Source organism: Phodopus roborovskii, unplaced genomic scaffold (assembly GCF_943737965.1).
Source record: "Phodopus roborovskii unplaced genomic scaffold, PHOROB, whole genome shotgun sequence".
NCBI lineage: Eukaryota > Metazoa > Chordata > Mammalia > Rodentia > Cricetidae > Phodopus > Phodopus roborovskii.
Genome location: NW_026125391.1, coordinates 13,491,046 through 13,507,793, shown reverse-complemented (window position 1 = coordinate 13,507,793; position 16,748 = coordinate 13,491,046). Strand labels below are relative to the sequence as shown.

The following is a 16,748-nucleotide window of genomic DNA, read 5'->3' as shown; positions in this document are numbered from 1 at the left end:
GAAAAGGTTAAGTTCTATGTTAGTTTTCATGTGAAGGCACAACTCCTAGCTTAGTCCCATTCAAAGGGACTTCAAATCATTGTCATCTTTATCGACACTTCTAAGATCTGGAAAATCCAGTGGCGTTGCTTAAGCCATACACACTAAAATAGTTTCACAGCAGAATCCAATAACAAAAATGGACTAACCCGAAAAGTAGACAATATGAATCAAATACTAAAATCCCATGGGTGTCAGCGAAGTTGTGAGTGATTTTTTCTAAAAGAAGGAGGAAGTGGAAGTGGTGGGACAGAAAAAGAAAGGTAAGAGAAGGTATGCTAAATAGATTTGGAACAAATTACAATCCTTGAGAAATTACGTGCTTTTCAAGGACTGCACATCTAATGGATGCACCTCCAGAGCCATTATCCTCAAGATGGAGTTACATGGGGGTGGACAAAGCTGCAAGTCCCTATCCTGTGTGAACTTCAAATGGATGTGAAAGGCCAACAAAATACTGCCCCACTGCACATGGTAGGTACAGTGTGCAAGTTCCGGGTGGACTGTCAGGTACATTGAGAGTTTTTTTCCAGTAGAACTAAGCACCATCCCAGCTCCATCTTGAACTCTTACCATGGAGGATGAACGTGTGTTAGAACAAAGACCAAAAAAAAAAAAAAAAAAAAAAAAACCACACAACCTAAAACCCACAGCAATCTCTCTGTAATTCATACCTGAAAAGAAACTCTGTAAACAATTTAAGTCCATTTGACAGTAAACTACACAATAAAACACTGATCATAATGATGTCAGGAATGCATATGTCTCTGGTTTTGCCTCAAAGTTTCACCAGCTGTCATAGCTTCTGAAAGGTACAACATCTAGTTGTAGCTCACACTGTGTCTGGGAGTGGGTCACCAGCATAGAAGCATGCTGGAAGCAGTTTCTTCCAATCCTGGTTACTGTAACTTTAGAATCACAGTGGTTACATTTCAGGAATCTGTAATATTCTTTCAAGTCCATCCAAAGAACAAGTGAAGCTGCTGTTCAGAATTTTGTGCCCAGTGTTTATGTTCCATCAAACCATGCCACCCAGGCAGTAGACATGTCTGAGGGTGCTGGGATGGGGGGGGATACACAATGATGTCACACACAGGAAATATCGGGGGAGACTTGGCACTTCACAGAGCTGGTTCCTCCTCCATGGGCTCACCAGCAGTTCTGTAAAAATAAACAGGCAATCAGAATACGGCACAAGAGTACACAATGGCATTGTAGACTTTCATGCACAATCAAAGCTGATTTTTCAGCTCTCTCACATGTTTATTTGTGTCATTCAGTTATCCATAAATAGAGTTTCTTTCCTAGTCAGTATAAACAAATGTCAAGTGGAAAAACATTTTAGATCCAAGCAATCATTGGAAATGTTCCTGTTTATATTAAAACATGTCAGAATATTTTATAACTCTAGATTCCAAAATGTACATGTTTTGTGTCTCGGACAGTCCAATAATTTATTGAAAAAAATTAGCTATGATATCCTATTTTAGAAGCAATAGCAGTGATTTCTGGAACCATTTTTTTTTTTTTTTTTTTTTTTTTTTTTTGCTAAGGAGTCAATGATTCAGCTAGCTTCTGGAGCAGTCTCATCCAGGCTCTGGGGTTTGCTTCTGTTTTTTCGTAACTGGATTGGCCTTCTGCCCGAGGCATTTCAAATCAAATTCTGAATTTGATTAGCAAATCACTGCTGCAGACCTAACATTTTTATACAAAATGCACTATGGTAGTATATAACTCGTTTGCATTCGGCATTGTAAGTGGGGTGTTCTGCTCTCAGCCAAAACCCAAAGCTAATTGCTTGAAAATTATACTTAAGAGTTAACCTTAATTTAGTAACACATTGAGAGTGCTTTAAGGCAAATTTTTACAATGATTTTTAATTCAGTCTAAAGAACAAACTGTTGCAAGAATCTGTGTTAGGTAGTTGGGTTGTCTTGAGAAGTTGGATTAGGGGAATTCAAAATGCTGGGAAGATTGAAGTTGAGCTGAACTCTGTAGGCTAGAGATTGGTGACTTCTATTTGTAGCAACAGGCTCTGTGAAACTGCTTTAGGGATGAACCACGAGGAGGAAGTTGCTCCTGACAGAATTAGTGCAGAGAAAAAAATAGTAATAATGACAAAGAAGGGTGTACAAAGAACAAACACTGGAACACTTGATATTTATTTATTTATTATCTATCATGCACATAGAATTATGTCAAATGACACTTAAATAATCTATGCTTATGCTGCCAGTTAGGAACACAATACACAAGCTGAACCTCTCTCTAGGGGAAGGAATAATGCGATAGATGGTTTTCACTTCATGTTGTTTACTTGTGGGCATCCTATAATGGATCACTTTAGTGTGAGAAACCTTAGTATGCATGATATGCAGCAATTATGGAGACAAGCAGGCTAGCTAGGCATACTGTCTTAAGAGTTAAAAAGAAATGAACCAAGATTTCAATTAATCTTGAAATAACGTGGTTCTTGGTCAACACAGTATTTTAATAATAAATTAAAAATGCAAAATATGGCCAGGCATTGGTGACACACACCTTAAAACCCAGCACTCAGGAGGCAGAGGCAGGCAGATCTCTGATTTAGAGGCCAGCCTGGTCTACAGACCTATATCTAGGACAGACTCCAAAGCAATACAGAGACATTCTCAGAAAAACAAAACAAAACAAAAAAACATGCACACAAAATATGTTGTTCTTGGAATACCAATAGAAAGATTTTAGCATTTTTTTTTAGAAAATAAAGAGTAAATTTACTAAGCATTCATTACTCAACAAAAGATTTCATGAGTATTAATTTTAAAAAAAAGAAAAAAGAAAGAAAAATATAATTTTATTAGAATGCACAAAAATGTTGAAAATATAGAAACTGAGGTTGTACTTAGGCTTTATCTATAAAACACGAAAACAATGATGAGGCATTATAGTTACGATTTGTCTGTAATCACACTGATCAACCTTAAGGAAATGCTTTCATATTTAAAAATTATATATATACATATGTATATGTATATATTCAAACTTATTTAAATTTGATAATATGTGGATCAAACCTTGAATAATAAGCTAATGGACACCAACTCATCCTATTTCTAACCTAAAGCCACATTAAAATGATCTTTCTGGACACAGGCATTCTGGAATCAGTGTAATTGGAATTCCTCAGAAACAATACAGTCATCATATGTGAAAGAAGCTTGCTGACTCTTGGTGGAGGAGCATGCATTCCCTAGAGGCACAAAGGAAGCCTTGAAGATATAAGCAGCTTGCCCACATGGCAAGCTAATTACTGGCAAAGAGTGACTTCTCTCTTGAAGCATACAGATGTGTAGGTAGAATATAAAATTGTCTATTCAAAGAATTCTGTCCCTGTGTTCTCCATAGAATCACTTTCTCAGATAACTCTAACCAAGAAAGTGAAATGCAAGAACTTCAAATTTTGGTACAAAGAAATTGAAGAAGATATCAGAAGATGAAAAGATCCCACCTGCTCATGGGTCAGTAGGATTAACATAATAAAAATGGCTATGCTATGGAAAGCAATCTACAGAGTTAACCCATCAAAATCCTTACACAATTTTTATATACATTGAAAGAAAAATACTCAACTTCATATGGAAAAACAAAAAGCCCAAGATAGCTAAAATAGTCATATATAATAAAAGAACTTGTGGAGGCATCATCATCCTTGAGCTCTATCAGAGAACTATAAAAGTAAAACTGTATAATATTGGCATAAAAACAGATACAGTGATAAGTTGAATCAAACTGAAGACACAGACATAAATATGGACAAGTGATTTTTTTTTTTATAAAGAAGCCAGAAATACACAATGAAAAAAAGGAAGCATCTTCACTAAATGGTACTGGGTAGAATAATGCAAATAGATATTTTTTTCTGTCAGCCTACACAAAACTCAAATCCAATTATATCAAAGGTCACAACATAAAACCAGAAACACAATCTACACAAAACTCAAGTCCAAGTGGATCAAAGTCCTGAAAATAAACAAGATACACTGAATCTGATAGAAGAGAAAATGGAGAATAGCCTTGAATATATTGGCACAGGAGACACCCTCCTAAACAACATTAATAGTGCAGACAGTAAGATCAGAAATTACTAAATGGGACCCCACGAAACTAAAAAGTATCTGTAAGGCAAAGGACAGCATGAATTGGACAAAGTAGCAGCCTATAGAATTAGAAAACATTTTCACATTCCACAGCTGACAGAGAGCTAATACCCAAAATTTGTAAAGAACTCAAATAACTAGTAATAAAAATTCAAGTAATCCAGTTAAAAAATGGGTACAGATCTAAATAGAGAATTCTCAACAGATAAATCTCAAATGGCCAAGAAATACTTAAAGAAATGTTCAATATCCTTACCCTTAGGGAAATGCAAGTCAAAAGGACTCTAAGATGCTATCTTATATCATAAGACTAGCTGAAATTAAAAACACCAGTAAGAGTTCATGCTGGAGGGGATGTGGAGAATCCTCTTCCATTGCTGGTAGGAGTGCAAACTTTTATAGGCCCTTTGGAAATCAAAATGTCAGTTTCTTAGAAAATTGGGAATCAATATACCTCAAGACCCAGCTATACCAATCTTGGGCATATACCCAAAGGATGTTACATTCTACCACAAGGACACTTGCTCAACTATGTTAATAACAAGTCTATTAAAAATAGCCTGAAACTTGAAAATACCTAGATATTCTTCACCTGAAAATGGATAAATAATATGTGATATATTTACTTGGTTGAATATTATTGTTAGAAAAAAATGACATAATAGCATTTACAGACAAATGAATAGAACTAGAAAAAAATGTGAGCAAGTCAACTCAGATCCAGAACGATGTACATGTTATATGTACTCACTCATAAGTGGATAATAGCTATTAGTTAAAGCACAATCACATTATAATCCACAGACCCAAAAAAAAAAAATAACAAGAAGGGTTCAAGGAAGGGAGGGGTCATGGATCTCCCTGATAAAGGGAAACAGAATGGACTGGAGGATGGTGGGCATGAAAACGGGAGGGATCAGGTAAGGAGACAATCAGGTAAGGAGACAATATAGGGAGAAAAGACTGGAGTGGGTAGTATTTGGAGGGCAATATGGAAAATTAGCCAGTGAAAACTTCCTGGCTCACAAGGACTCCTTGTAATAGGGGGAATGAATCCCAAACCAGCCATCTTCTGTTACCAGGAAAGGCTTTCAGTGGTGGGTCTCTGACATCAACCCAGCCACAACATTTGATCTACACCTGTTCTGCCTACAAGATTGCTGGGCCGATGATGGGTCAGAACTTGTGGGAGTCACCAACCAATGACTGATTTAACCTGAGATCCACACCAGGAGTGAGAATCCATGCCTGATATAGCCTCGATGGCCAGGAGCTGGAAGTTAGTTGGCTTAGAGGCCTAAGGTAGAACCAAACACTACTGCCAAAAAAAAGTCAATGAAATGATTTCTAATGGTATTCTGCTATACTCATAGATTGGTTCCTAGCCCAGTCATAATCAAAGAGCCTTCATCTGGCAGCTGATGGAAGCAGAGCCCAACAGTCAAACATTAGATGGAGCTCAGGGAACTCCATAGAAGAGGTGGAGGAAGGATTGTAGGAGCCATAGGGGTCAAGGACACCAGGAAAACAAGGCCCACACAACCAACTAAGTAGGGCTCATAGGGCCTACATGGATCTGCCCTTGGCCCTTTGTATATACACAATAGTTGTTTTACTTGGTGTTTTTGTGGGACTCCTAACAGTGGGAAAGAAATACTGTTTCTGCAGGGAAGTAGAAGATCAGTGGATTTGCTGCTGGAGAGGAGAGTGGGGAGGAAGAGGAGGCTGCTGTTGGGATGTATTGTATGAGAGGAGAATAAATAAAAAGAAAAATTACTTCCTACTAACTTCATTTTAAAAGCTACTGTATTTACTGCTGCCCACTTTTAGCTGTGTATGCATATATACAGCTGCCCCCATCTCCCATGTGTGTTCCATTGCCACGATAGCATAGTACCAGCAAGGGTAAAAACTGCCTTCCCTTTCAGAGTGAATGCCAGGTGCTCATGTTCCAACACTGTTAGTGTCTAAATCCTAACTTCAGTAAGTCAGTTTTTATTGGCAGATTTCTCTTTAGAATAGAAGAGTTCTACTTTATTTGTCCTCAGGGCTATGGGAAGCTTATGTATTTTCATATGAGAGCATGCTTTATAAACTGTAATGTATTTACAATATTACAGAACAGTTGTGTTACTTGTATCTCAAACTCACAACCCTCCTGTCTCAGCTTCCCCCATTCTAAGATTGCATGAATGATCCTCCCATCCTACAGGTATTATATGTTTGCATGTTGTGTTTTAGAAACACTGAGCATGTGAGTTAGTGGCAGATGACAATAGCTTTCCTTGTTGGAAAGCCTTGCTGGTCAGAGGTCACAGTCTGTCATGACCTGGAGGCTCTTTTTCCAAAGCTTGAGATGGGGACATCCCCCTCCTGCACCATTGAGACTTCCTGTTCTCTACTACCCTTATCTGGAGAATGTCCCTGGGCCAGAAGGACTGACCTTATCTGAAAGCTGACTCTAAGTATCGATGCCTGATTTATCTCTAGGATAATGGTGGGCACAGTTTCCTGCTAGAAGCCTCCCTTGCTGCATACGTGGTAACTAAAACCTGTACTAAGAGCTTTGCTATACGAGCCTGCTGCCACATATGCAGCCTTGTGATAGGAGCATGCCACTTGGTACAAATCAGAGTTTGTTCCCAGACTTCCCAATCTTATATATTTCCCAGGACAAAGCTGAGTTGATTCACTGAAGTCATATCCTGGAGTGCTTTCTCTGTTGTACCCACAACCATTTGACTCCTTTTCCTTTGTTCCTTGTGGACCAGTGTCCCAAAGACCCTGGGAAGAAGCAGAACTATACTTTGTGCTTGTTTGTTCTGCTGCTGTTTTGATGTTTGTTTTTTGACACAGTGTCTCATGTAGGCAGGCTAGATTCAAACTGTCTATGTAGCTGAGGTGGGCCCTAGGCTCCTGACTCCATCTGCTAAGTCCTAGAAAGACAAATGTGGGCAACCATGCCTGGCCACAGCGAGGGAGATTGATGGATGGGTGAAAAGTGGTGCTTTGGAAATAGAAGAGTTCTCACTTCAGTCATCCACAGACATTTGCACTATACTTTGACTGAACAGGTGTTCCTCTAGGCCCTATGACCTATCTAGCCACAGCTTCTTGGCTCCTTTGAGAATGCTAGGTATGAATTGCATTTCATGGAGAGGGCCTTAGAACCGATCAGAAAGTGGTTAGTTGTTCCTACAACATTCATGTGCTACTGTATACCAGTGGGCATAGCTTGTTAGGCCAGACATGTAGTTTTACATATTTGAATTTAAGTCCATTTGCAATTTGAGCACAGTGACACATGCTCTGAGAGGATGAAGAAGAAACAACACTATTTCAAAGACATTTTGGGTTATACAGTGTTAAAGATGTACCTGGACTTTACATTTAGTCTCTGCAGAAAGAACAAGTAAAACTAAATTTCAAAAATAATCAAATCTATAAGGAGATCAGAGCTAACAATATAATAAACCCACGAAAGACAACTTATGCAAGAGTTCAGTTGGTTGGAAGATGCTCTCCTCTATGACTGAAAGCCATGCTCACTGAGCAAACATGAACTTTGACAGTCAGGGAAGGATTCCTTCAGTCCAGCATCACAAATTGAAATAATTCACAAAGTAAAGGGAGGAAGGAAAAACTAATCTTCAAATCAGATATAGCGAATCTATTATAATGATTTAGCTAGTGGCAGAAGATTCCTTGGTGGGTTGGAGCCAAGCAGCATTGAACCAAACCAAGCTCTCTGAATTTCTGTGCCAGTTAGGAGGCCTGGGCAGTCTATGGGACCTCTGACAGTGGAAACAATATTTATCCCTAGTGCACAAATGGATTTTGGGGGCCCATTCCCCAAGGAGGGATGCACTGTCAGCCCAGACATACAAAGGAGGGCCTAGACCCTCCCCTAAATGATGTGACAGACTGTGATGATCCCACATGGGAGGCCTCACCCTCCTTGAGGAGTGGGTGGGGGAGTGGGTGGGAGAGTGGGTGGGTGGCATGAGAGGATGGAAGGATGGGAGGGAGAGGGAACTGGGGTTGATATGTGAAATATGATTGTTTCTAAATTAAATAAATAAATTTAATTAAAGAAAAAGAAAATTTGCAGTCAAATGGTTGGAACTAGAAAAATTCATCTTGAATGAGGTAACCTAGATCCAGAAAGATGAACATGGTATATACTCACTTATATGTAGATGTGGTAGTTTGAATGTAATTGCTGTAATTGCACACCTTAAACTCATAGGGAGTGACACTATTAGGAGGTCTGGCCTTGTTGGAGTAGTGGCCTTGTTGGGGGAAGTGTATCACTGGGGGTGTAGGCTTTGAGGTATTCTATGCTCAAGCTATGTCCAGTGCAGTCACAAACTCCTTCTGCTGGCTGTGGATCAAGATGTAGAACTTTCAGCTCCTTCTCCAACTCCTTGTCTTACTGCCAGCTTCCATATTCCACCATGATGATAACTGTAAGCTACCCCAATTAAATGTTTTCTTTTTTAAGAGTTGCCATGGTTATGGTATCTCTTCCCAGCAATAGAAACCCTAAGACAGTGGATATTACCTGTAAAGTAAAGGATAATCATTCTACAATTCATAGATCTATAGAGGCTAAGTAACAAGGAGAGCCCACGGGGAAAGTAAAATAAAATATTGTGGGTGGACTGGGCTGGGTAGGTACAAGAACATGAGGGATCCCATTGGGGGAATGAAGGGAGTGAATGAAGAGGCAACTGGAATTAGGTAGTATTTGGGGGACTGACATAGAAAATCTATTGCAATAAAAACTCCCAAGAATCTATGAGGGTGACCCTAGCAAAGACTCCTATTAAAGGGGGTACAGAGCCTGAACCAGCCATCTCCTGTAACACAGGCAAGACTTCCAGTGGAGGTATTCGGACACCAAAGCAGCCACAAAATATTTGAGCTACAATCTGTCCCGTGTACAAGATATGCTGGGGTATAGGTGTCACAGAAATTATAGGAGTGGCCAATCAATGATCGAGACCCATGCTATCAGAGGAATTCCATGCCACAAAATGCCTGGAAGGACAGGAATCAGAGGCTGGATAGCCCAGAGATGTAGGATAGAAAAAAAATGACTGACTAAAAATATAGACTATGAAATGATTCCTATGAAGCTTTTCTATACTTGTAGAACAAAGTCCAGAATAATCATCATCAGAGAGGTTTCCTCTAGCAACTGATGGAAACAGATGCAAAGATCCACAGCCAAACATTGGGAGGAGCTCAGAGAAATCTGTGGGAGAAGGGGAGGAAGGATTGTAGGAGCCATAGTGGTCAAAGACACCACAAGAAAACCACAGAATTGACTAACCTGGACTCATAAAGATTTACAGAGACTAAACTGACCATCAGTGAGCCTGTATGGGTCTCACTGAGGCCCTTTGTATATATATTATATTATATTATATTATATTATATTATATGTTATGTTATGTTTATGTAATTTGGTATTCTTGTGGGACTCCAAACAGTAGGGGTGGGAGCTGTGTCTGATTCTTTTGCCTGGTTCGTTCTGGGACCCTTTTCATCCTTTTTGGTTGCCTTGCTCAGCCTTAATGTGAAAGGAGGTGCCTAGTCATATGCCAAATTGTTAGGTCATGTTGGTTTAATATCTCTGCAATGTCTGCTTTTTTCTGGAGGAAGAGTGGATCTGGGGGAGAGGGGAGGTAGGGGGAACAGAGAAGAGAAGGGAGGGGAAACTGTGGTCAGAATGTAATATTTGAAAGAAAAATAAATTAATTAAAATAAACCAAACCCTCACACATATTGCAGAGGTAATCGATAAGGATAGCAAGAAAGAAAAACCACACAGAGTTGCACACATATGCAACCTACCTGCCACACAAAACTCAGTTGTGTGCAGGAGTTCCCACAGGTTTTCTGTTTCACTGTGTGTGTGTGTGTGTGTGTGTGTGTGTGTGTGTGTGTGTGTGTCCCAGTCCATTCATCCATGTGAAGGTCAAAATAACTTGCATGAGTCTTATTTTTTTCTCAGTTTTGTAGGTATGTTAATCTTGTCAGGCTTGGTCACAAGGGTCCATCTTGCTGACCTCTCACACATCTCCTGGTAGTGCCCATTACCCACTCTTACCTTACTTCATTACTTTCTTTTATTACCTTTTATTGTTAATTCTACAGTGCAGAAAGCTTTACTCTCTTAGCTAGTTAGGCTTATCATGCAGATTACTCTGCTGCTCTTAAAAGAAATAATGAAAGCAGAAAATGGGATAGGAGTTTGATTCAGGTGTGAGGAAAAAGACATTGAGAGACATTGAGTCATGGTGATACAGTTTGTGTTTTGCAAAATGAAGTTCTAGAAATGGATGCAAGTCTATCTCTCTGCTGTTCATACTCCTGCATGGTACCCTTAAAACATGGTTAATTTTACTTTCAACATACACACACAAATCCAAATTGTAGCAGCTTTAGTCATATTAGTCCAACATTGGAAGCAAGCCAAGCATCAATCCACAGGTAAGTGGATAAACCAATTAGGATATGTTAATATATTTGGTTTAATGAGCAATTACAAATAGGCAGAATACTGATTATGCAAAACATGGACAGATGTCAAAAGTATTATGCTTAGTGGAGTGAGCAAAGCCAGATTACCAACCAACATGTAGTATATAATTCCATTTAAATAAAATGTAAGAATAAGCAGATGAATGGGTGGTCTTAAAAGGTGGTTATGACTCTGGTAGAAGGTGCTGACTGGGAAAGCAGATCAGGGTTTTGTGGGGTGGTATATATTTTCTCCATCCACCTGGCTGTGGGTGTTGCCTACATGAGGGTGGTGAACATGAATAGCACCACATAAGCAATTATCACAGGAAAGGTGTATTTTAGCTAAAAACTAATTCAGCCAGGTTGTTGTTGGAACCTAAAGCAGAGTTCAAAGAGAAGAAAGTGTTAGGAGTGGAGCATGGCCTCCAGGAGAGGGTAAAATCACACAGAAGGTGGTCTTTACCATGCAGAGATAGAAAGTCTGAAAACTTTCAGCAAAGTGTGACAGGGCTTGTTCCTATAGTTGGCTTTTTTTGTTGGTTGGTTTTGGTTTGTTTTTTTGAGACATGTTTTCTTTTCTCTGTGTAGTCCTGGCTGTCCTGAAACTCACTCTGTAGACCAGACAGGTTTTGAACTCATAGATCTACCTGCCTCTATCTTCTGAGTGCTGGAATTAAAAACATGTGCCACAAATGCCTGGCAATAGTTTTGTTTTTTAAGCATCTCCCTGGTTACTGAATAGAAAAAAAAAAAAAAAAAAAAAAAAAAAAAAAAAGATCAGAAAAGAGAACTGAGGATAAAGAAAGTACTAGAAATATTTGGATGAGAGATTCAAGTAGGTTGAAGTGTGTATTGGTAGTACAAATGTAGAAAACAAACCAAAACAATAAACAAAACAACAAAAACCCGAAATTATTGCCTGTATCTTGAATGTCACTCACAGAAACATTTTACCACAGAAACGCTTTCTTGATTTCAGTCAGGATTGTGATGACTGAAGAAATGCTAAGGAGATATGAATTGCTACTGGATTTGAAGACAGAGGAAGAAGCCATGAGCCAAGGAATGTAGGCAGCCCCTGGAAGCATGGAAAAGGGAACAGATTCTTCTCTGGAGCATCCAAAAAAGGAAGAAAGACTGCTGACACTGGTTAAGTGGGAAACCTGCACCAGGATTGCAACTACAGAATCTCCATTTTGTTTTAAGTAGTCAATCCTTAACAAAACAAAACAAAAAAAATGGAAGCAGTTGAAAACTACAAAGTTGGTGATCTTGGCTTTGAGCACTTTGTTAGGCATGTAGAAAAAATAAAAGGTGTCTAAAGAATCAATGAATGTGGTGCTCTTTCTGCTCATCCTGCACATTAGACTGGGGTCCTGTTATTACCCACATCACTTCCATTTCCCCTTAAATACAGTTCCATTAAATATGACTCTTGAATTCCTCTAATACAATTCTCCATTCACAAAGATATTCCATAAAATATCCCCACTATATTTTCTTAGCTAAACCATCTTTATAATATAAGACTTATACAGAGCTAGGCTAGTCAACATGTTCTTAAGATGGTGATTGCTGATTTCTACCAAGAAAAAAGTGAAAATGGTGTATTTGAAAAAAGTGCAATAGTTATTTCACTTTAATATATGCTTTTTGAGGTGGCTTAGCTAACTATACAGTATATAATAAAGTCAACTTATACCTTATACTAAGAGGTTACTTAGTGTGATCCGGTTTTCAACCAAGAATAGTAGAACTCACAGATGTCAAGGTATTGTCTCTATATTTTTATAGGTCATTGGTTCATGAATAACTTATTAGGGGAAAATCAAGTAGAATAAATAGAAGGAGAGTAAAAATGAAGGACACAGTCAGATGCAACCCTTACTGCGAGTTGCATATATATCAAGTGTTGAGCTGTGTTCTTCACATGGATGTTAATCTCATGTTCATAGCAATCATCTGCCCTCCTCTAGAACAAAGTGTCTTTTTCTTCAAGCAGTGAGGGCCAAAACGGGCAGGAAGAAGACATGGAGCACTAAGCTCTTGATGCATCCCAATCTCCTCAGAGATCTATTTAATTTTGTTTCCTTTCAATAAATTAAATTCTATTTTATAAAGAATGTAGACAGGACCCTACAAGACATACTGAATGTATCAGGTCAGAGCTCACCCCTGCTCTGAGATTGTATTATGCACTGGAAACATATAACAAGCATTCCAAGAAGATGAGGGGAAACTTCTAGACCTGAGGCAGCTTTTCAGTCCATGCAATGTCAATTCCCAGCAGCCAGAGACATACTCCCAATGTAGGAAATTTGAACAATCATGTTTCTTTGTGTGTTATATATGAACTTGCATTAAAATGGCCTAAGCTTTTATATAAGTCATCATATCAGAAAAAAAAATAGTTCCAATGTCCTTGGATTTGTGGATCAGCTATTCAAGATGAAGAAAGCCAGAGATTTTGTTGAGTTCTTTGCTTACAATGCCTTTTCTTCACAAAAAAGATTGTTATTCTACAAAACTCCAAGCCTCTGAAGCAAATATTTCCTCAGGTTTCAAAGGTGATACAAAGGCTTGAAACTACCTCTTTCATGAGAAAAGACAGCAAAAGTTGAAAATTACATGATTAAAGACATAAGAGCTATATTCAGATAGTCAGATAGGATTCACCTTTCTTTGGACAGTTCAGACTGACATGTGAACATTTAACTTTCACTTTTTGTTTCTAGTTAAAAAAAGAAAAGGATTCAGCCAAGCAGTCTGGAGTATCAATGCGCTCCTAATCCTTAGTGGCTGGTTGTCCTGAAGTCACTGGAGCCAGACTGACCTTTCCTCTAAGAGGAAACTGCTACCAACTTTCCCAAAGTCAAAGGGCAGAGGAACAAACAGCTACAAATGCACAGAACAGATCTTACTGATATGCTGTCCTAGCAAACAAGAGACAAGCAAATATCACAGCCTGCCTCTAAACAATCCACTGCATATGATCAAGTCTATACTCTTATTTTTCTTTGATTCCCTCATGTGGGCATGCTTTGGGATTTGTTTTCCACTTTCTGCTGATCTACCCATCACTCCCTTCGCATTTAAGTCCTTTGCCACCAAAAAAATTACAAGTGACTCCTATGTGTATTTGGGAGTTCCCACTGGCTAGTCTTTCCCTAATACCGTGTTCTTCAAACCATAAAGATGAAATGGCCGTCACCCCACCCCCATTAAAGAAAACTAACAGAAAATACTTAAAATGGTTCTTAGCCAGGAGCATTTTATCCCTTATTCACTAGTGGTAAATGAGTCAGATATAAGCTGGCCAAAAAAAAGGGCTGCCTTACCCAGAATCTGAGTATGAAATGAGTCATCTCACTCCAAACACCAATATATCCTCCAAAATAACTGGCAAGAATTTCCTATGAAAAGAATTTGCCTGTGCTCTTTCCATCCATTTAACTCTCTGATTTTTTTCTAATTTTTCAATTTCCTGTGTGATTACAATATTGCATTCACAACAAAGGCCTGGGAGCCTTGCCTTTAGCTTCAGCTGCTGAGCAGGGGGATAATTTTGATAGCAATCCCTGGGTCATTCTCTCATTTTCTCTCCACCCCTGCCCTACCCCCATCCATATCTCCATCATCTCTTTTATGAAAGTCATACACAGCTTAACTGAAACACATGATCTGGTTCTAGAAGATTTTTTTTCTGTCCCTTTGTTGAAGGAAATAAAAAACACAGAGAACAGTTCAAGTCAAACCATTTCCCCCTCAAGAACAAAACAATCACAATTGATGCAATCTGTCTTAAAAGTATAAAGAGACAGGAAACCAGGCCTCCACTCTGCTCTTGTGTTCATAGGAACCCAGGTATTCACATTCCCTACATTACCACAGGTGGAAGAGTAGAGTCCCTGTGAACTGAAGCTGGGGTAATTCTTATAGATTATTAGGAGCCAAGCACATGATTTACCACAGAACAAGAAAATATGCTTGTAGAGGCAACTCCTGCCAAAGCGCCAAGATTTTTATATTGCTCGGGGTTCAGGATGTCTCATATTGTTAATTATTCCAAGCTCTGCAATTTCATGGGCAGAATTACTTAGAATTCACTTCACCCAGGGTAGAATTTGCCTTATTTTTCTGTATTAAATGGATTCTAAAGAATGGCTTTGCTCTTTTACATCCAACACTAACAGATGTTAGTTACCTCAGTTTTATGGCCCTCAGATGACAGACAACTAACTGGTTTTGGCCTTGGGAATAATTGCAACACCTTTGGATTATGAACTTGGTTCGGTTCTTAGCTGGGAACAGCAGGGGGGTAGTTCATAATATCAAAGATGTAAAATACGTTTCCACCTTTTCTCCAGATACTGCAAGAAAATGTATTTCAATTCAGTAACACACAAAAGCTCTCCCCATTGACAGTCTTCTAACCTGGTTATAGCAAGAGAAGACACAGGCAGAATGATGAAATCTCTTATTCAGCTTATCAACATTTTGGGCCCAAACAAGATGTTAAATCCATTAAACTGGGAGTATCCAGCTAAGGCAAGAAAGCCAGAACTACTCACATTGGTGTATCTGGGAAGTGGAAAGTTCTATGTAATTAATACTGATGTTACTGGTGTGGTGAGTTGGAGTTGCTTCTTAGAAGCAAGCCCAGGAGTTTCAGCCACATCCTACCTGACATATGCCCAGAAAGGATATGTAACCCTGCAGTCAGCTATGGAAAGCACCAGTCACAGTGGACAGTAAAGAAATATTGATGTAGCATTTTCACAAGGATGAAGGAATGGGAAGGAAAATGTAAAAATTGACAATGATTTCTTAAGAGTTTCTTTAAACCTGAGGCTACCTTTTCATGCCCCACCCCAACCTATGTACACTCTTCTCGTGTGATTTGGAATAAAGTCATGCTAATTTCTCCTAGTCCTTCATGCATACTCCTGTCTTCTTGGCTAGCACCTTCCATCTTTATTCATTTAGACTTAAGGTGACTCACATATGTACACAATTGCTGGGCCCTGATCAGTATCCCATGGCGCTTCACCTTCCTGTGTTCCCTTTGTTAAATCAGAAATTTCAAATGATGAGAGGAAGAAAGAGAACATTTGTGAAGACAGAGATAAGGAGGGGACAAAGTTAAGTCCCCAAGCAGCTCTTTCCACAGTGATTTGTACTAAATTACCCAATAAGGAGTGAATTTTTTTCCTCACCATCTATCTCATCCTCCCTCTTTCTCTGTGGACCATGTGTCCCAGCTCTGTTTTTCCCAGGAAGAATGAAACAGTTGCATTCTCCACAGCCTATACCAGATGCTCTGCCATCTGAGGCTTTGGAGAAAAAGGGTGGAGGATGTATAAGAGATAGGTGAAGAAGAAGAAGCAGGAAGAAAATTCCAGAATGCCAGCAATGAGTCTGAATTTTACTGACCACATGATTCCCCCATGCTGAGTCCATACCTTCCATCTTCCTGAGCAAAGGGCTGTTCCACATCTACTGTCAGAGAAGCTAGTGCAGAAACAGTTTCTGACTCCTCTTGCAGCTGAGAACCAGGCAGAGCACAGCCCCTCTCAACAGCCACCATCTTGATCGACTTCCAGTACTTGCCTAGAAAAAACATCCACATGTTTTATAGAAATTTTAGTTAGATCAATAGTAATCACAGTTTGATTACAAGTTCAAGTCCTTTTGCTATTCAGTTGTAATTTGGTTTCTGAACTGCTGTGATTAAGTCTTTTGGTGTGTGTGTGTGTGTGTGTGTGTGTGTGTGTGTGTGTGTGTGTATCTAAGGATGCCAAGATGTGAAGTACTCAGGTTCCCGAGCCAAGATCTCAGCCTTGCTTGGAAAGCAATAAAGCAAGGAATAATCGATGGTCTAGTGGACTTGCTCATAGACTGACAGATGTCCCTTCAACTAAATAAGCAAACTCCAGGCACCATGCCCTTTGAGAAACCCTCAAGAGACATGGATGTAGAAGTCTGCTAAAGAAAAATGAATGAAACAGTAATGTAAAAAGTCTCTACTTGAACCAT

At 39.1% G+C, this 16,748-nt stretch overlaps 1 protein-coding gene across 1 annotated transcript in view; it reads right to left on the bottom strand.

Annotated features, from left to right (window-relative positions):
• Positions 1-678: 678 nt before the first annotated feature.
• Hdac9 (histone deacetylase 9) overlaps positions 679-16,748 on the bottom strand; it is a 757,858-nt gene continuing 741,788 nt past the window's right edge. The window contains exons 25-26 of the mRNA XM_051175100.1: positions 16,175-16,322; positions 679-1,200 (exon numbers count right to left, since the gene is read on the bottom strand). Of these exons, the coding sequence (XP_051031057.1) occupies positions 1,161-1,200; positions 16,175-16,322 (188 nt within the window). The 3' untranslated portion in view covers positions 679-1,160. The remainder of the gene's footprint in view (positions 1,201-16,174; positions 16,323-16,748) is intronic.